The sequence below is a fragment of the Schistocerca gregaria genome, chromosome 1 (assembly GCF_023897955.1).
Source record: "Schistocerca gregaria isolate iqSchGreg1 chromosome 1, iqSchGreg1.2, whole genome shotgun sequence".
Classification (NCBI taxonomy): Eukaryota; Metazoa; Arthropoda; class Insecta; order Orthoptera; family Acrididae; genus Schistocerca; species Schistocerca gregaria.
The window spans coordinates 786,099,234-786,121,548 of NC_064920.1; the positions used below are offsets into that span (position 1 = coordinate 786,099,234).

The 22,315-nt window shown below is 43.2% G+C and overlaps 1 protein-coding gene across 1 annotated transcript in view; it reads left to right on the top strand.

The window, feature by feature from the left end:
• Window positions 1-22,315, top strand: part of LOC126269368 (glutamate-gated chloride channel-like) — a 217,760-nt gene that overhangs the window by 132,833 nt on the left and 62,612 nt on the right. Inside the window, exons 4-5 of the mRNA XM_049973989.1 lie at window positions 4,493-4,560; window positions 17,418-17,487. Of these exons, the coding sequence (XP_049829946.1) occupies window positions 4,493-4,560; window positions 17,418-17,487 (138 nt within the window). The remainder of the gene's footprint in view (window positions 1-4,492; window positions 4,561-17,417; window positions 17,488-22,315) is intronic.

Below are 22,315 nucleotides of genomic sequence, written 5' to 3' on the forward strand. Positions count from 1 at the left end.
CATATGCTGCTGCCACCACGCCCCGATGGGGAATTGAATAAAGAAAAAAAAGAATGATCCACTCGTTCTAGTGAAAAAGATATGCAAGTCTCTATATGATAAAAATGAAAAACATTTGTGCTATCGTAATCAAATAGTTTGTCTTGCATTTTTATTTCGTGTGCAGTCACTCACAGCACATCGTTACCTGTTAAACTGTTCATTCCACAGATCATAGTTTACCAGAGACTACATTTTATATTCATTTAGTCTATGTGTGGATTAATATAAGGCTATCTAATGTCGTATTCTCTAAACTTATGCTGCTACTTTTAGCTTCCTCCTTCATTTCCCTTCTGGTATACCTCCAAAACGTATTCTTCCTGTCCTTTTTTTTACCCAACAGAACTAACATTACAACCAAAAGACACGTGAAGTAGAAATCGACTGGCAACTTCATTAATCAAGAATCTACTAAATTTGATTTTCACATTATGACTTTAGGAAAATAAAAATGGTTCAGATGACTTAACTGCTGAGGTCATCAGTCCCCTAGAACTTAGAACTACTTAAACCTAACTAACCTAAGGGCATCACACGCATTCATGCCCGAGGCAGGATTCGAACCTGCGACCGTAGCGGTCGCGCAGTTCCAGACAGTAGCGCCTAGAACCGCTCGGCATGGGAGGGTCAGTGTCTTCGTCTTCTAATAAGAACGTGCTGGGTCCAGGGTTCGCACCTCTTCACTGCTTCATTTTTGAATAAAAATGCTGGCTGGAAATTTCCAGCATTAAGAAGTAACCCTCGTTTTAGAAACGGCCTTGTCAAAGAGGTCGGAGGAGCGGAGAGAGCTTCAGGGGACTCTCTTGGCCTTGGGGTGGGAAACTGCCGCTATGAACGCTGAAGAATCGGTAATGATCAACGGCACATGCGTGCAGAAGGCACTGTAAACCACTACATTATACACACTTAATGTGTAACCACAAGACTTGCAGTCTGTAAGTGAAAAGTATCATGATGATTTCTCCAATGACAAATGATTCGAATCTCAGGGAAAGGACTGCCAAAGGGGGGATGACCATTAGAAAAAGATTGAATAATCAACGAAAGAGTAACGTTCTACGGATAGGGGTGTGGAATGTCACAAGTTTGAACTTGGTTGGGGATGTTACAAAACATGAAAAGAGACATGCGAAGGATTAATCTCGATAGATAGAAGACAAGGATTTCTGGTCAGACAAGAATAGCGCAATATCAACACCGACAGAAAATGATTTAATAGGAGTAGGTTCAAAAATGGTTGAAATGGCTATGAGCAATGTCGGACTTAACTTCTGAGGTCATCAGTCCCCTAGAACTTAGAACTACTTAAACCTAACTAACCTAAGGACAGCACACACATCCATGCCCGAGGCAGGATTCGAACCTGCGACCGTTGTGGTCGCTCGGTTCCAGACTGTAGCGCCTAGAACCGTTCGGCCACACAGGCCGGCAGTCGGAGTAGGATTTGACAGGAGTAGATAGGGATGAGATAGGGCATCCGGTATTTGAGTGAGAATATAAACGAACTTTGGGTGACTTAGCATCAAGTAGACAGAAGGTACTGATAACATTCCGTCATAATTTCTAAAATCATTGTGGGAAGCGGCAGCGAAACTACTACTTAAGAATGTGGCCTACGTAGCAACGGCCGGCAAGTGCGAGAGTTATCGCATCCGCTCCTACACGCAAGTTGCTGACAAGGATTGTATGCAGAAGAATGGAAAAGAAAATTAAGGCTCTCTTAGATGATCAGTTGGCCTTCAGGAAAGGTAAAGGCACCACAGGGGCAGTTCTGACGTTACGTCTGACAATGGAAGCAAGACTGAAGAAAAAACAAGACACGTTCATAGGATTTATCGACTGAAAAAGCATTCGACTGTGTAAAATGGGGCAATATGTTTGAAATCCACAGAAAAATGGGAGTAAGCTGTACGAAAAGACAGGTTATACACAATATACACAAGACCCAAAAGAGAACAATAAGACGGGTAGACAAAGAACGAAGTGTTCGGATTGGAAAGGGTCTAAGACAGACTCTTTCCCCCCTACGTTCAATTTATACATCGAAGAAACAATGACAGAAATGAAACAAAGGTTCAACACTGGGATTAAAATACGAGGTGAAACGATATCAATGATAAGATTTACTGATGATATAGCTGTCAGCAGTGAAAGCAAAGAAGAATTACAGGATCTGTCGAATGGGATGAACAGCCTAATGAGTGCAGAATATGGACTGAAAGGAAGTCGAAAAAAGAAGAAAGCAATAAGAAGTAGCATAAATGAGAACAGTGAGAAACTTAACATCACAATTGGGGATTGCGAAGTAAACCAAATTAAGGAATTCTGATACTTAGGCAGCAAAATAATCCATAATGGATGGACTTAGGAGGATATAAAAATCAGACTAGCACTGGCGGAAAGGATATTCGTTGCCAAGAGAAGTCTACCAGTATCGAACAAGGGTCTTAATTTGAGAAAGAGATTTCTGAGAATGTGCGTTTGGAGCACCGCATCGTATGGTAGTGAAACATGGACTCCAGCAAAACCTAAAGAGAAAAGAATCGAAACATTTAGAAGTAATACTACAGGAGAATGTTGAAAATTAGGTGGATTGGAAAAGAGATTTCTGAAAAAGTGCGTTAGGAGCACAGAATTGTATGGTAGTGAAACATGGATTCTATCAAAACTTGAAGAGAAAAGAACAGAAGCATTTAGATATGATGTTGCAGGAGAATGTTGAAAATTAGGTGGACTGGAAAGGTAAGAAATGAGGATGTTCTCCGCAGAATTGAAGAGGAAAGCAATATGTGGAAAACACAGACAAGAATGAGGGACGAGATGATAGGTCAGCTGTTAAGACATCACGGTATAACTTCTATGATACTAAAGGAAGGTGTAGAGGGTAAAAAGACAGATCCAGCAAATAACTGAGGTCGTAGACTGCATGTGCTACTCTGAGATAAAAAAATTGACACAAGAGAGGATTTGACTGAAATACTCTTTCAAATTCTGAAGGTGGCAGGGGTAAAATATAGGGAGAGAAAGGCTATTTACAATTTGTATAGAAACCAAATGGCAGTTATAAGAGTTGAGGGACATGAAAGGGAAGCAGTGGTTGGGAAGGGAGTGAGGCAGGGTTGTAGCCTCTACCCGATGTTATTCAATCTGTATATTGAGCAAGCAGTAAAGGAAACAAAAGAAAACTTCAGTGTAGGTATTAAAATCCATGGAGAAGAAATAAAAACTTTGAGGTTCGCCGATGACATTGTAATTCTGTCAGAGACAGCAAAGGACTTGGAAGAGCAGTTGAACGGAATGGATAGTGTCTTGAAGGGAGGATGTAAGATTAACATCAACAAAAGCAAAACGAGGATAATGGCACGTAGTCGAATTAAGTCGGGTGATGCTGAGATAATTACATTAGGAAATGAGACACTTAAAGTAGTAAAGGAGTTTTGCTATTTGGGGAGCAAAATCACTGATGATGGTCGAAGTAGAGAGGATATAAAATGTAGACTCGCAATGGGAAGGGAAGCGTTTCTGAAGAAGAGAAATTTGTTAACATCGAGTATAGATTTAAGTGTTAGGAAGTAGTTTCTGAAAGTAATTATATGGAGTGTAGCCATGTATGGAAGTGAAACATGGACGATAAATAGTTTAGACAAGAAGAGAATAGAAGCTTTCGAAATGTGGTGCTACAGAAGAATGCTTAAGATTAAATGGGTAGATCACATAACTAATGAGGAAGTGTTGAATAGAATTGGGGAGAAGAGAAGTTTGTGGCACAACTTGACTAGAAGAAGGGATCGGTTGGTAGGACATGTTCTGAGGCATCAAGGGATCATCAATTTAGTATTGGAGGGCAGCGTGGAAGGTAAAAATCGTAGAGGGAGACCAAGAGATGAATACACCAAGCAGATTCAGAAGGATGTAGGTTGCAGTAGGTACTGGGAGATGAAGAAGCTTGCACAGGATAGAGTAGCATGGAGAGCTGCATCAAACCAGTCTCAGGACTGAAGATCGCAACAACAACAACTGCAGGAGAGGAATTGGTGGCGGGCCGCATAAAACCAGTCAGAAGACTGATGACACAAAAAAAAAACGAAAGAGAAAACTATGGCCAAGCAGCGGAGCAGCACAGGCAAAGTTAGTCATGAAAACGCACCCAAGACTCCCAAGATTGTGAAGTCTGTAAATATCGCTCGGTTTACATGTTAAAAACTGAAACCGATTGGCAATACCAAACTTATATAGCTCATGCAGTAATGTTTAAATTCATGTAATTATTCTTGGTTAATTGGCGCGTTTTCATTCATCCGTTATCGTGTCTACATATAATTTTGTAGTTATCTCTCCGCAACTTACTTTGAGTCGTCTGCAAGCTTGAAGGCACCACGTTGTTGCCGCAAATTCCAGCTAGCAGGCACCGCACGGAAAGAACTCACTCATTATGTTGCTTCCTTTTCAGGAGGACCAGTCGATGTCAAAATAGATCTCCTCCTCCGCAGGCTGTTGGCAGTCAGCGAAGCTAATATGGTAAGTCTGAGACATCATGCAAGCAAGATAAGAATTAACTACAGTGACATAGATGGTGATGATACCTACAGTTGCTTAAACACGTACATATAGTCATAGCTGTTTGTGGAAACATTGTGTAAGCACACTGAGTGGTCTCGCGTCTATTTTCCCGCCGTTAAGTGCGGCAGCACTGATCGGTCTCATACAACAAGCAGTTTCTTAACGGGAAACCCCAGCAATCAGTTATTATACAGGGTGGTCCATTGATCGTGACGGGGCCAAACATCACACGAAATAAGATTCAAACAAAAAACTAAAAAAACGAAACTTGTCTAGCTTGAAGGGGGAAACCAGATGGCACTATGGTTGACCCGCTAGATGGCGCTGCCACAGGTCAAACGGAACGGATATCAACTGCGTTTTTTAAATAGGAACCCCCATTTTTGTTACATATTCGTGTAGCAAGTAAAAAAATACGAATGTTTTAGTTGGACCACTTTTTTCTCTTTGTGATAGATGGCGCTGTAATAGTCACAAACATATGGCTCACAATTTAATACGAACAGTTGGTAATAGGCAGGTTTTTTAAATTGAAATACAGAACGTAGGTACGTTTGAACATTTTATTTCGGTTGTTCCAATGTGATACATGTACCTTTGTGAACTTATCATTTCTGAGAACGCATATTGTTACAGCGTGATTACCTGTAAATATCACATTAATGCAATAAATGCTCAAATTGATGTCCGTCAATTTCAATGCATTTCGCAATACGTGTAAAGACATTCGTCTCAATAGCGAGTAGTTCGCCTTCCGTATTGTTCGGACATGCATTGACAATGCGCTGACGTATATTGTCAGGCGTTGTCGGTGGATCACGATAGCAAGTGTCCTTCAACTTTCCCCACAGAAAGAAATCCGGGGACGTCAGATCCGATTAACGTACGGGCAATGGTATGTTGCTTCAACGACAAATCCACCTGTCATGAAATATGCTATTCAATATCGCTTCAACCGCACTCGAGCTATGTGACGGACATCCATCACGTTGGAAGTACATCGCCATTCTGTCATGCAGTGAAACATCTTGTAATAACATCGGTAGGAAATCAGCATACATTGAACCATTTGGATTGCCATCGCTAAAATGGGGACCAATTATCCTTCCTCCCATAATGCCGCACCATACATTAACCCGCCAAGGTCGCTGATGTTCCACTTCTCACAGCCATCGTGGATTTTCCATTGCCCAATAGTGCATATTATGCCAGTTTACGTTATCGCTGTCGGTGAATGACGCTTCGTCGCTAAATAGAACGAGTGCAAAAAATCTGTCATCGTCCCGTAATTTCTCTTGTGCCCAGTGGTAGAACTGTACACGACGTTCAAAGTCGTCGCCATGCAATTCTTGGTGCATAGAAATATGGTACGGGTGCAATCGATGTTGATGTAGCATTCTCGACACCGACGTGTTTTAGACTCCCGATTCTCGCACAATTTGTCTGCCACTCAAGTGAGGATTAGCGCCGAGAGCAGCTAAAACACCTACTTGGGCATCATCATTTTCTTGCAGGTCGTGGTTGACGTTTCACATGTAGCTGAACACTTCCTGGTTGCTTAAATAACATAACTATCCGGCGAACGGTACGGACACTTGGATGATGTCGTCCAGGATACCGAGCAGCATACATAGCATACGCCCGTTGGGCATTTTGATCACAATAGCCATACATCAACTCGATATCGACCTTTTCCGAAATTGGTAAACGGTCCATTTTAACACGGGTAATGTGTCACGAAGCAGATACCGTCCGCACTGGCGGAATGTTACGTGATACCACGTACTTATACGTTTGTGACTATTACAGCGGCATCTAACACAAAGCGAAAAAAGTGGTCCAACTAAAACATTCATATTTCTTTACGTACTAGACGAATATGTAATAAAAAATGGGAGTTCCTATTTAAAAAAACACAGTTGATATCCGTTTGACCTATGGCAGCGCCATCTAGCGGGCCAACCATCGAATCATAGTGCCATCTGGTTTCCCCCTTCAACCTAAACGAGTTTCGTACTTTGTAGTTTTTTCGCTTGACGCTTATTTCGTGGCCCGGTCACTATCAATGGACCACCCTGTTTACACAATCTCTGAGCGTTGAGGCAACCTCGTCTTGATAATGTCAAAATGTTGAACGTGGCGCTAACATACTAATTCACGTATATACACTACATCTCCGACCTGCACCAACAACGCTATAAAAATGTCACATGTCACTTTCTTCCAGGCTTTAAAAATTTATCACTTGGATTAGCTCTGTCCGTGATTAGACAATCCCAGTTCTTTAGCAACATTTTGCAATCCTAGTTCTGAATTAGCGAAGTTAATTCACGAGTCGTGATTTACGAAACAGCGGTCTGTTAATCATTACCAAAGTCTTTTTAGCTCGTCGTGACCCACGAGAGAATTCAGTCACGGACGTTCTCAAAAGAGACTCGTAGGACATTTGTAAACTGGTGTCATAGAGCCTTTGGCTAAAATAGTGGCGCATCAGATTCTTTGACTGGCTTACTCTATTTACATTTTTTTTCAATAGAGCTTTCATTCCCCTGTTACATTTCAGCATGATAATGCCCGTCCACATATGACAAGAGCTTCTACTGCTTGTCTTCCTGCTGGCCAAACCCTACCTCGAGCAGCAAGGTCGTCAGCTGTCTCCCCAGTTGAGAACGTTTGGAACATCATGGGAACGGCCCTCCAACCAGCTTGGAAGTTTGTCGATTTTACGCGCCAACTGGACAGAATTTGGCACAATATCCAACGTCTCTATCAATCAGTGCCCGTCAGAATAACGCTTGCATAAAGGCCAGACGTCTACTAAAGCATTATTGACATGCTGAATTTGTAAAGCTGTTTCTTTTGCATAAATAATCCTTTTTTTTTAATTTTAATGGTTTCCGGAATGAGATTTTCACTCTGCAGCTGAGTGTACGCTGGTTGGAAACTTCCTGACAGATTAAAACTGTGTGCCGTACCGAGACTCGAACTCGGGACCCTTGCCTTTCACGGGCAATTACTCTACCAACTGAGCTACTCAAGCACGACTAACGACCTCTCCTAACAACTTCAATTATGCCAGTTCCGAGTTCGAGGTTCGGTCCGGCACACAGTTTTAATCTGTCAGGAAGTTTTGTCATTTTTTTGCTTAGAGGGTATCATTAACCGTAAATTATGCGTCCCATATACTATGGCACATGCTAACAGTGGCCGTACATGTATGTGGTACGACTCAGTACCAAATTTCATGATTTCTTATACAGTAATTAATGCTTCCTTTTTTGAGAGTGATGATGACAGTCTGCCGAAATGCGTTGTTTTAAGATGTTGTTAATCGTATACGTGCATCATGATCGCTGACATCTTTCATGACTTTCTATGTTTAATAGTCTTAGGTCGTACTTCCTGTACTTCGGCCTATGAGCTTCCCTGACGTGGGTCCCTTGAGCCTTCTGTCTATGGTCGATTGATGAGCTCAAGTGTCTGATAACACACAGACATGGACACTTTCAGGCAGTATCACAAAACACAACTTGCCTCACAGCTACGAAGTAAAATTGGTGATCGTCGTGAATTTTATCAAGACTTAAATAAAGTTGAGAAGGAAAACATAGGTACAATGAAGGTAGCTGCGAAAAAACCATGGGTAACAGAAGAAATACTTCAGTTGATTGATGAAAGGAGGAAATACAAACATGTTCCGGGAAAATCAGAATACAGAAATTCAAGTCGCTGACGAATGAAATAAAAAGGAAGTGCAGGGAAGCTAAGACGAAATGGCCGCAGGAAAAATGTGAAGACATCGAAAAAGATATGACTGTCGGAAGGACAGACTCAGCATACAGGAAAGTCAAAACAACCTTTGGTGACATGAAAAGCAACGGTGGTAACATTAAGAGTGCAACGGGAATTCCACTGTTAAATGCAGAGGAGAGCAGATAGGTGGAAAGAATACATTGAAAGCCTCTATGAGGGTGAAGATTTGTCTGATGTGATAGAAGAAGAAACAGGAGTCGATTTAGAAGAGATAGGGGATCCAGTATTAGAATCGGAATTTAAAAGAGCTTTGGAGGACTTACGGTCAAATAAGGCAGAAGGGATAGATAACATTCCATCAGAATTTCTAAAATCATTAGGGAAGTGGCAACAAAACGACTATTCACGTTGGTGTGTAGAATATGAGTCTGGCGACATACCATCTGACTTTCGGAAAAGCATCACCCACACAATTCCGAAGACGGCAAGAGCTGACAAGTGCGAGAATTATCGCACAATCAGCTTGACAGCTCATGCATCGAAGCTGCTTACAAGAATAATATACAGAAGAATGGTAAAGAAAATTGAGAATGCGCTAGGTGACGATCAGTTTGGCTTTAGGAAAAGTAAAGGGACGAGAGAGGCAATTCTGACGTTACGGCTAATAATGGAAGCAAGGCTAAAGAAACATCAAGACACGTTCATAGGATTTGTCGACCTGGAAAAAGCGTTCGACAATATAAAATGGTGCAAGCTGTTAAAGGTTCTGAAAAAAGTAGGGATAAACTATAGGGAGAGACGGGTCATATACAATATGTACAACAACCAAGAGGGATAATAAGAGCGGAGTGCTCGTATTAAGAAGGGAGTAAGACAAGGCTGTAGCCTTTCGCTCCTACTCTTCAATCTGTACATCGAGGAAGCAATGATGGAAATAAAAGAAAGGTTCAGGAGTGGAATTAAAATACAAGGTGGAAGGACATCAATGATACGATTCGCTGATGACATTGCTATCCTGAGTGAAAGTGAAAAAGAATTAAATGATCTGCTGAACGGAATGAACAGTCTAATGAGTACACAGTACGGTTTAAGAGTAAATCGGAGAAAGACGAAGGTAATGAGAAGTAGTATAAATGAGAACAGCGAGAAACTTAACATCAGGATTGATGGTCACGAAGTCAATGAAGTTAAGGAATTATGCTACCTAGGCATGAGGGACGGAGCAAGGAGGACATCAAAAGCAGACTCGCTATGGCAAAAAAGGCATTTCTGGCCAACAGTAGCCTACTAATATCAAATACCGGTCTTAATTTTAGGAAGAAATTTCTGAGGATGTACGTCTGGAGTACAGCATTGTATGGTAGTGAAACATGGTCTGTGGGAAAACCGGAACAGAAGAGAATCGAAGCATTTGAGATGTGGTGCTATAGACGAATGTTGAAAATTAGGTGGACTGATAAGGTAAGGAATGAGGAGGTTCTACGCAGAATCGGAGAGGAAAGGAATATGTGGAAAACACTGATAAGGAGAAGGGACAGGATGATAGGACATCTGCTAAGACATGAGGGAATGACTTCCATGGTACTAGAAGGAGCTATAGAGGAAGACAGAGATTGGAATACGTCAAGCAAATAATTGAGTACGTAGGTTGCAAGTGCTACTCTGAGATGAAGAGGTTAGCACAGGAAAGGAACTCGTGACGGGCCGCATCAAACCAGTCAGTAGACTGATGACCAAAAAAAATAATAATAAAATAAATCTTATAGTGTTTTTGCTTCCAATTTTCTTTATGTTTTTGAGAGAGATTAATTATCAATGAAAGCATTACTAGGACTTAATCCGCTTAATATCTGGAGCTCGCTTGAACAAACGCCTTATCTACAAGAAACACATAACTGGCGTAGTGAATAAATCAAACAGTTTATTAGCTGCCCTATATTCCTTAATACACAGAATGACGTCTCGAAATAGGAAAAACAGTCACTTACTTTATAAGTCGATAACAGAGCTAATCATTCTGTATGACCGCCCCACATGGGGATAGCTACGTGTATACATGTTCGCAAACTTCAGATTATGCAAAATAAGACACTGCAAATAATATTAAACGCTCTGTGGTTCATCATAATATCAAGAATCCACCATTATGTAAAAATTAAAACTGTTTTAGAAAAGATCCGTTCCATGTCTGAAAGCTTTTACACCAAACTTCCTTACTCAGTCAACACAGTAATTCGTCAGTTATCACTATTTACATCCACGATCAGCCCAAACATCCAATACCAAGTCAGTACTGCAAAATAAGGCTGACATACAAGACCATAAACACTGCAATCACGTGTATGTTACAGGTCAAACATTAATGTAAATAATATTTTGTTCTTTTTTACAATAATAATGCATGGTGCTCAATACTTACGTCTAGCCGGCCAGGGTGGCTGAGCGGATCTACGCGCTACAATCTGGAACCGCGCGACCACTACGATCGCAGGTTCGAATCCTACCTCGGGCATGGGTGTGTGTGATGTCCTTAGGTTAGTTGGGTTTAGGTTCTAGGGGAATGATGACCTCAGAAGTTAAGGGTCCCATAGTGCTCAGAGCCATTTGAGCCATTTTTGAACTTACGTCTAACAATCTTTGTAAACATGTCATTGTCTAAAATTTAATTGTTAACTAGTTGCTGTAACACAAAGATTAGATCTAGGTGTATGATTCACCTGTATCATGGCATGCTGTGTAGTTTTTATTATCTCCATTGTAAATAATTTTCACCAGTGTTATGATGTTATACCGAGCGATGTGGCGCAGTGGTTAGCACACTGTACTCGCACTCGGGAGGTCGACGGTTCAATCCCGTCTCCAGCCATCCTGATTTAGGTTTTCCGTGATTTCCCTAAATCGTTTCAGGCAAATGCTGGGATGGTTCCTTTGAAAGGGCACGGCCGATTTCCTTCCCAATCCTTCCCTAACCCGACCTTGCGCTCCGTCTCTAATGACCTCGTTGTTGACGGGACGTTAAACACTAACAACCACCACCTATGATGTTATGTCAGTTATACTCATTGTTTGCGTAGTTGGGTGTAAGGAGTGCGACTGTACATGTTGTATGAGATAGTGCATGCGGTGTGGATAACGAATGGAATACAATGTATCTCATCATCTCACCGAAAATCAAAGTTCCAAACGGTTCACAAATTCTCTGTCAGCTCGGAGCCCCCACTTGCTATTGCACGGAAAGATTTACCCGCACATTACACACATAATTATTTCATGCTTTTATTCATCACTAACGGACTTCGTGTGCCAACCCACATTGTCTTCAGAACAATTTATCTACCAGTGTCTTTTGGTGCTAGCAGTACACATCCTAGTATCTGTACTTGTAACCTCAAGTGGTCAAGTGTACCTCATGTGTATTTAGTTATAAATGAACAATTGTCTGCGCCCAGCCACGCTGGCGGCAACTTAACATTAACCGGCTCAGCATGGCCACCGTCAAGTGCAACTACGCAGCAATGGCCGCTACATGGACAGTTCACGCTGCCTAGTGACATTGTGAACGACAACCCAGTCAAGGACGTTGTGGTTTACCCATCGGCTACACAGTCTCCTTCGGTTTGGTTTGATGTGCCAATGAAGTTCCAGAACTGTGATTCGAATATTCCAGCGCATGGGGTTTCACGTTTTTATATACCTAATGTCGCAACACCCCCATTCCTGCAGGCTATTTCGGCAACGCCAGTAGCCTCAACCGCGCCGGTTTCCGTTACTGTCACAACATGGTTACACCACGATCGCCTTCCGCCTGCTTTCGTAATGGCACTGACCCAGCTTGCGGGACGACTGCCGCACTTGGACCAATGCATGTGTCCCATGCCAACATAGTAAAGTCGGCAGAAATGTGCACCCTCCACTAGGCAAGTTCGATATTCCAAGGGGTCACCTTCGGTATGTCCACATTGACGTGGTTGGGCCTCTCCCGCCTTCCGAGGGGTACAAATACATATTATCTATGATCGACCACATAACTTGTTGGGTCAAGGCAGTCCCTCTCGTCGACATAACAGCAGAGACCACCTTCACTCTTTCATATCTGCGTGGGTAGTCAGGTTCGGCTGCCCTCTTTCCCTCACTACTGATCAAGGATGACTGTTCGAATCCACCCTTTTTGGTCAACTGTGCGAGCTGTGTGGTGTAGCCAAATTCAACTCCATGGCCTATCACCTGCAGGCGAACGGCCTGGTCGAAAGACGGCACCGAACTCTCAAAGCCGCGCTCATGTGACGTGGTGGGTTATGGTCCGAGACCCTTCCTTGGGTCTTACTCAGCATCCGCTCCTCCCATAAAGAAGACCTGAAAGCATCGCTGGTGGAGATTCTATACGGAGAGCTCCTTTTCCTTCCAGCAGAGTTCGCGGAGGATGCAACGCCGGCTCCCACCAACGATCTTCCGGCCCTTATGGAACGGGTATGTGAGCACGTCGCTCCCCTGCGCACCACCCTGCCTCGCCCTCATTCCACATCTCCGTGCGAGCTGCCTTCCAACCACCTTTTTTGGGCCCGTACCGCGTCTTATGTCGTGGAGTGAATAGCTTCGTAATTCATCTAAATGGACGACCTCAGTTTCCATTAATCGCTTATAACCGGCGTGGTCCCTTCGACACGCTTTCCGACGCTTCTGATCCACCTGCCGTCGCTGCACCTCCCGAAGCCGCAAACGCTTCGAGCGACGTTCCGTCGCCTACGCAGCTGTCCGACACACGAGACTGGCAGCGCGGTTTCCGACGAGCCCACTAAATCTAAAATAGCGGTTAGACATGTAACCGAATTACATTTATAACCATTTAACGAAGATTGTACGTGTTCTTTATCGCATTCTGTCGTGAAAGAATAATAAAAGTCGTCTCTCTGATAGGCGACATTGTTGTCTGGTACTGGAACGTCAGCAGAAAAAGAATCTCGAGATCCAGAAGTTGTGCTCATGAAATTACAGCTGTTTCAAGACCCCATCTTGTTGCTTACCTGGACCACATTGGAAGAAGACGAGTATTTGGGGCATGCACATAAGAAACCTAACACTACCAATAACTACAGAGTAAAAGGGGGTTGAGAAAGAGACAACGAGATTGACCGATACGGTCGGCCGGGGTGGCAGAGGAGTTCTAGGCGCTGCAGTCTGGAAGCGCGACCGCTGCAGTCGCAGGTTCGAATCCTGCCTCTGGCATGGATGTGTGTGATGTCCTTAGGTTAGTTAGGTTTAAGTACCTCTAAGTTCTGCGGGACTGATGACCTCAGAAGTTAAGTCCCATAGTGCTCAGAGCCATTTTGACCGATAAGAGAATAACACCTTGTGGCGGGTATTTCAAATTGAAAATATTCAACTTATCATAAGATTATATCAACGGAAATTTATGGATTTTTTTTTCCGGATCGTGTGACTGGGTCGCACTAACACTTGCCTTGCGGGCCGCGGCTTGGACACCCCTGGTCTAGAGTGTCAGCACATTACAGCTACATATTTTGCTATATGACAAAAATTGTTTTACAAACAATGCGCGATGTCCTGCATGTGACTCCCTCTAAGCTGCTTGTTCTGACGACCATATGCGACGATCACAAGAAAATCTGTAAACTTTCTGGTAGTAAATTAATAAAGGTACAATGCGTTTGAATGTTCTTCTCAAATGATGTGGGCCTTCAAGCTCAAGTTTGTGACCACGCTAGGTTAATCATGTGATCTGAAACGCACAGCTGTGGTGTTAATAAAAAAAAGGCATTAGGAAGATGACGACTGTGTCGTGCAAAACTGGAACAGCATAATTAAACTGCATTGGAATCGAGACACGAGTGTAAGACTTCATGCAGGTGAAATGAATGCTACGTGAATTGCCATAGCAGTGAGCATTTTCAGTGATGCACACTGATGTTCCACAACATTATGGTCACTGCCCCTTCCACACTCCCACGAGACTGAATGCCGCCTGGTTGGTGTTGGGGTCACCTAACATGATAAGCTGGCGAAGACCATAAAGACCAACGAACCCTCTGTGAGGAAACGTTAGCGCGTTACGAGGATGATCGAGATAATTTTTTGTCGAAGTCGTCACAGGCGACGAAACATGACCTCATTACTTCGAATCCATGGAGTGGAGATACACTACCATTCCTCCGAAGAAAACGTTCAAAACTGGAACCTCTGCCGTTTAAGTCATAGAGACGGTATTTTGTGACTCTGAAGGGCATCTTTTGTTTAATATCCTTCCTCATGGTGCAACTATCACTTCTGAAGAGTGTTGTGGTACCCTCAGGAAATTGAAGAAATCACTTTAGCGCCTTCGTCGCCACAAAAATGCAAACGAACTTCTCCTTCTTCATGACAACGCAAAGCCTCACACAAGTTTCCGCACCCGATAATAGCTCACAAAACTTCGTTAGACTGTTCTTTCTCATACGCCCTACAGCCCAGATCGCGATTATTCCGACTTCCATCTGTTTGGCCCAATAAAGGATGTAATACGCGGGAAACAGTGCGTGGGTGATAGCGAGGTTATTGATGCAGGAAGACGTTGACTTCGACATCTACGGGTAGTGGTACAATGCGGGAATGTAGGCCCTAACAGGAAGGTGGTATTAAGGCCATGGCATTGAACGGAATCCGTGTTGAAAAACAGGATTTTGTAGCCGAAAGAGCTACGAGTAATAAGTTTTCTTGGAATCCTGAATAAAAATCTGCATTCAGAAAAAAATGTCCTGCATTGCTTATTGAACGCCCCTCGTGTATAAGCGGAGGAGTCGCAATTGAGGAATTCTAGTGACGATATGGGCTGTAAACGGAGTAAATTGCGGTCATAAGCCGGCCGGGGTGACCGAGCGGTTCTAGGCGCTACACTCTGGAACCGCGTGACCGCTACGGTCGCAGGTTCGAATCCTGCCTCGGGCATGGATGTGTGTGATGTCCTTAGGTTAGTTAGGTTTAAGTAGTTCTTAGTTCTAGGGGGCTGGTGACCACAGATGTTAAGTCCCATAGTGCTCAGAGCCATTTGAACCATTTTTTGAACTGCTGGACGGATATCCATGCCCCATCACGGGAAGTAGAGTTCGAAGGACTGCCCGCTTTGCAAATCAGGACAGGCGACGATCTTTGGCAGGTCTGATGACAGTGTGCGGTGCTGGTATGAACTGAAGTGTTTGGACACAACATTAAGTGCTTATTGTTGAACATGTGGCTACACTGCAGACGACCAGTCCGTGTTCCCATGCTGATCCAACGAAACTGCCATTGATGACTGAGAGAGATCTTCGAGACTGGATATTGGATCATTGAAGAGGTGGCGCCTAGTCGGATGATTCACGATTGTTATACCAGGTCGGTGGTCTCGTACAGATACGCCGGCACCCTGGCGAACAGCTACTTTAAACATGCACCGTGACCCAGAAAAAGGCTGTTGGGGGCAGTATTGAGCTATGGGCGAGGTTCATCTCCTCTTCCATGGGACTTGTGGTAGTAATCGACGGCTCCATGAGTTCCGCGCATCGCGTGAACATTATTGCTGACAACCTGCATCCTTTCATGCTCCGTATCCTCCCCGACAGCGATGGGATGTTGCAACAGGTCAATTGTCCATGTCACAAGGCCACAATCGTGCTACGGTGGTTGGAGCAGTATGACACAAATATCTGGGACGCAATCGGGTGCGAGCTCCACGCCCACAAACCAGCGGCTTGTAATTCACGGAAGTTGGGTGACATTTACATAGACATCTGGTGACACGTATCTCCAGAAATTTAACAAGGTCATTTCGCATATATGTACTCAGAATCGCTTCTATGTTGCGTTACGGAGCTGGACAAACACGCTTTCCAGCGGATGGCGAAATACCTTGGCTCGTCATTGTGCACTGGGTAGCAAATTTGTGGACGGTTTCTCTCTTCACACTGATGAATTCGGGTTAATTTAATAGATGTGTTGATCTTTATCAAAAACTAGGTGATTTATCACACTTCAATATCCCGAGGAGGCAGCATCCGTGTGTAGGGCACGACATTCAAATGCTTATGTAGATTTTTCTGCCGGTTCAGATGGTCATGAGTTCATTCTAAAGAACGAGTTCCCTTGTTGAAACATATCTTCGCATCGTGCATTTAAAGAACGGCGAGATTTGTAGCCTTCACTCGAAGGCAGAGGTAGATTGCTACATAACTAACGAAATGCATGTGCCCTGAGGGGCTGCGGGGATCAAATGCCTTCCCGTCAATTCTGATTTAGCGAATGATAGAATGTTTTCTTCCAAAAGGCACGGTGTTGGCTGCCAGTTAGAGGAAATCTAAAGCAGCAGTTAGCATGATAACTAGGAGTCTGCGTCGTTGATGGCAGCGATGGAAACACTGTAAGCTTGGCCTGGAGAGAGTGAGTAGTTACGTAATAATTTATAGAACATTGTAGAGAAAAATTTGTAATTAAATAGCCACTGTGTAATTCATTAGTTACAGTTCAAGTAACGCAATGTGCGTTCCATCCTTGTTGCTACGTCATGTGCCATAACTAGATAATAAATGTAAGAAATGTATCCTACTTCTCTTTCTTCAGAAGTCGTGTAAACAATGCAGCCCTGTCGCATATAGATGCTTAAATTATATGGCTGCTATCTTTTCCACAACGTGATGTACCTTGAAACAACCATTGAGGTCAAGGTCGAGTAGAAGCTGTCCAATAACAGGGAATTGCCCTGGAGGCCTAACATTGGCGGCTGTGAACGTTGGTCCAAAACCCTATGATCTCTTTAGTGCAGATGCACACCAGGCTCGAACTATTACGGGAATCGGCGAAATGCCGCGAGTAGATAGGCTAATGGGCAAGAAGCATTACATTATTAGTGTGTGTATAAGTTGAGAATTTTAGTCTTGCGCCCAGATGGCGCAGTAGTCAGCTCATCCGCTTGGTAAGCAAGAGACCCGGGTTCGAATACCGGTCTGGCACCAATTTTCAACCTTCCCCATTGATTTAAATCAGTGCCCACTATTAGCCAATGTCTGTAATTCTTCTGTGTCTTTTTTATGTTGCAGGACTTCACTGCGCAGCTGTCGGTGGTTCTGACGTGGCACGACCCACGTCTCAGGTACGACGACATGGACAGTAAGTGTACTCTCTGGTTTCGTCCCCAGTTCCTCCAAATGCGCTCCCCCGTAAATAATACAAAGATAGGCGTGTCTATGAACTACTAAGGTTCCTTAGTATTGCTATTGTTTACTATTCGTGGACAGCAGATTCTTAAGCTTCCTTAGTTTAACTTCATCTTTTCTGATAAATGACAGCTGGCAGAGGATCTCTTAAATGTCTGCCTTTCGCTTGTACACTGGAAAAGGTACTGGAGTAACTTTATGGAATGAATAATAAGTACTGAACAAATAAATGGATGAATTATTGTCGCTGCTCGAGATGAACTTGACACAGCTCTTAAGTGGCATAGGCATTATTGAAGAAGATTCCCACGATAACATAGGTTGTAGTAAGATCTGAAATGGGACCTAATAATACCTGCCACGGACGCGAGTGCGATCAAAGGCGACGTAATCTACCACGCAGGTCGAGAACATTTTCTTCGTGGTGAAACTATTCCCATTCGTTACTCGCTACCCCATTTTTTTAGATCCAAAACTGCTTTTTATTTGTCATTAGTTCTTTTGGTTCCTCTTTCTTCATTAATAGCTAACCTTACTGATGTCACTAAAATTCTCGTTTTCGCTGTTTCAGTTTGCAATGCTTGTGGAAATAAAAGTTCAGTGGTAATTTTTAAGTACTGACCCATCGTTGTTTGCTGAGAAATAAAAAGAATACTTTCCTGGTAATGTATGGCGCTTCTCCTGTTTTTATCATTTTCTCTGAAGTTAGCTTGCAAAGAAATTTTTCATAAAGTACTGAGAGCACTCGGTTTATTTTGGAACACTGCAACTACGTAATACCATTCCAATACCTATGCTTTCATATTTTCTTTTGTTATTATAATGTAGTTTAACGTGTGAGTGTGAATTCCTACAAAATCTATAAGAACACTGATATTTACATATTTCTTGCGATATGTGAATGATAGATGCTTGCACAGACGTGACGACAACCGAACATGTGAGTTTATTTGATTAGCATTCCATTAATAAGATTTCGTCTACACATATCTGAGTAGTTTATTGTAAGGCAAGTAGATATAACTTCATTCGGTATCATAGAAAGAAATGTTTTCACTGTTTATCATTTCTAATACTGAACAGGAACTTGTTAAAAGGGACAATCCTTATCATTGCTTAAAACCCTGCGAAAACTCCCACAACCATTTTCATTGCATGTTCTTATGACTGCATCACATCTATGAAATGTTTAAGTTACAGCAGTATGTTTAAGTGTGATACAGAAAACTGATAATACACTTAGAAGCTTCTTTCAATTGAAATAATGAAGTATACAGCCCTATTAGAAAAACAAACAAAGTCGGTGTGCAATCTGGTGGCTAAAAACGATGAAACTTAATTACGAACGTCGGGATATTCACGATATCGTCCGCTATAACTTGGCGAAACCACACCTCTATACATTTATTCGTTCTCGATTTACAATCAGGTGACAAAAGTCACGGCATAACGACATGTACACATACACTATGTGTACACATACTAGTAGCTGTAGTATTGCGTACACGGTTTCCGACGTGATTTGGGCCGCATCTACATCTACCTGATTACTCTGCTATTCACAATAAAGTTCCTGGCAGAGAGTTCAATTAACCATCTTCAAGCTGTCTCTCTACCGTTCCACTCTCTAACAGCGTGCGGTAAAAACGAGCACTTAAATTTTTCTGTGCGATCCCTGATTTCTCTTATTTTATCGTGATGATTATTTCTCCCTATGTAAGTGGGTGCCAACGGAGTGTTTTCGCAATCGGAGGAGAAAACTGGTGATTGAAATTTCCTGAGAAGATCCCGTGGCAACGCAAAACGCCTTTGTTTTAATGATTGACACTCCAATTCACGTATCCTGTCTGTGGCACTATCTCCCCTACTTCGCGATAATACAAGACGAGCTGCCCTTCTTTGTACTTTTCCGATGTTCTCCGTCAGTCCCATCTGATGCGGATCCCACATCGCACAGCAATACCCAAGAATAGGGCGGACAAGCGTGGTGTAAGCAGTCTCTTTAGTAGACCTGTTTCACCTACTAAGTGTTCTGCCAATGAATCGCAGCCTTTGGTTTGCTCTACCCACAACATTATCTATGTGATCGTTCCAATTTAGGTAATTTGTAATTCTAATCCCTAAGAATTTAGTTTAATTTACAGCCCTCAGATTTGTGTGACTTATCGCGCAATCTAAATTTAGTGGATTTCTTTTAGTACTCATGTGAATAACTTCACACTTTTCTTTATTTAGGGTCAATTGCCACTTTTTGCACCATACAGATATCTTACCTAAATCATTTTGCAATTCGTTATGGTCATCTGATGACTCTACAATGACAGTATCATCTGCAAACAATCTAAGACAGCTACTGAGATTGTCTCCTATGTCGTTAACATAGATCACAAACAACAGAGGGCCTATAACACTTCCTTGGGGAAAGCCGGATATTATTTCTGTTTTACTCGATGACTTTCCGTCTCTTACTACGAACTGTGACCTTTATGACAGGAAATCACGAATCCAGTCGCATAACTGATGCTATATACCATAGGCACGCAGTTTGGTTAGAAGACGCTTGTGAGGAACGGTGTCGAAATCTAAAAATTTGCAATCAAATGGTTCAAATGGCTCTGAGTCTATGGGATTTAATATCTGAGGTCATCAGTCCCCTAGAACTTAGAACTACTTCAGCCTAACTAATCTAAGGACGTCACACACATCTATGCCCGAGACAGGATTCGAACCTGCGACCGTAGCGGTCGCGTGGTTCCAAACTGAAGTGCCTAGAACCGAAATATACAGGTACAATCGATTTGACATCCCCTGCCGATAGCACTCATTACGTCATGAGTATAAAGAGCTAGTTGTGTTTCGCAAGAACGATATCTGCTGAATCCATGCTGACTACGTGTCAATAAATCGTTCTCTTCGAGGTAACAGACTTTGAAAGCGGGATAATGGTTGGAGCTACAAGCACAGGACATTCCGTTACGGAAATCGTTAGGGAATTCAGTACTCCTCGATTCGCAGTATGAAGAGTATGTCGAGAATATCAAATTCCAGGCATTATGTCTGATTACAAATAACGCAACGGCCGACGGCTTTCAGTTAACGCTCGATAGCAACGGTGTTTGCATAGAGTTGCCAGTGCGAATAGAGAAGCAACACTGAGTGAAAAAACCGCATAAATCAATGTCGGACGTACGACGAAGGCATCCATTAGGACAGTGAGCCCGAAATTTGATGTTAATGGGCTATGACAGCAGAGGACCGACGCCAGCGCCTTTTGTAACAAAAAGACATCGCCTGCGGCACCTCTCCTGAGCTCGTTGCAATATCGGTTGGACCCTGTTGTTGTTGTGGTCTTCAGTCCTGAGACTGGTTTGATGCAGCTGTCCATGCTACTCTATCCTGTACAAGCTTCTTCATCTCCCAGTACCTACTGCAGCCTACATCCTTCTGAATCTGCTTAGTGTATTCATCTCTTGGTCTCCCTCTACGATTTTTACCCTCCACGCTGCCCTCCAATACTAAATTGGTGATCCCTTGATGCCTCAGAACATGTCCTACCAACCGATTGCTTATTCTAGTCAAGTCGTGGCACAACCCTAGGCGACTCGAAGTCATGACCTGCTCAGATGAGTCGCAGTATCAGTTCCTAAGAGCTGATGGTAAGAGTGTGTTACTGACCCCATGAAGCCATGCACCCAAGTTGTCAACAAGGCAATGTGCATGCTGGTCGTGGTGCCGTAATGGTGGGGACTCCGTTTACATGGAATGGATTGGGCCCTCCGGTTCAATTGAACCGATCATTGACTGGCAGTGGTTAGGTTCGACTGCTTGCAGACCCTTTGCTGCCCTTGATGGACTTAATATTCGCAAACAGCGTTGGAATTTTTATGGGTGACAAAGCGCCATGTCACAGCGCCACAATTGTTCGCGATTGGTTCGAAGAACATTCAGACCAGCTGGAGCGAATGATTTGGCCACCGAGGTCTCCTGACAGAAATCCCGGAGAAAATTTATGTGACATAATCGTGATGTCAGTTAGTGCACAAAAACCTGCACCGGCAACACTTTCGCAGTCATGAATGGCTATAGAAGGAGTATGGGACAATATTTCTTCAGGAGACAAACAACCTGTTGAGTCCATGCCCCATGCCATGTCGCGTTGCTACACTACACCGGGCAAGAGGAGGTCCGCCATGATATTAGGGAGTATCAAATGACGTTTGTCACATCAGTAAATATATAAGGAACTGGTGTAGGCATGCGTACTCAAACACACCGATTTGTAAACAGGCAGAACACTGCGTTGCGGTCGGCAACGGCTATATAAGACAAGTGTCTGATGCAGTTTTTAGATCGGTTACTTTGCTTCAATGGCAGACTATCAAGACTTAAGCGAGCGTGAACATAATTTTATAGTCGGCGCACGAGCGATGGGACACAGCATCTCCGAAGTAGCGATGAAATGGGAAATTACCGTACGACCATTTCACGAGTGTACCGCGAATATCAGGAATCCGATAAAACATCAAATCTGCGACATCGCTGCAGCCGGAAAAAGATCCTGCAAGAATGGCACCAACGACGACTGAAGAGAATCGTTCAACGTGACAGAAGCGCAACCCTTCCGCAAATTGGTGCACATTTAAATGCTGGGACACCAAATGTGTCAGCGTGCGAAACGTTCATCGAACATCAGCGGTATTGGCATTCGGAACCGAAGGCCCACTCGTGTACCCTTGAGGACTGCTTGATACAAAGCTTTACGCCTCGCCCGTCAACACCGA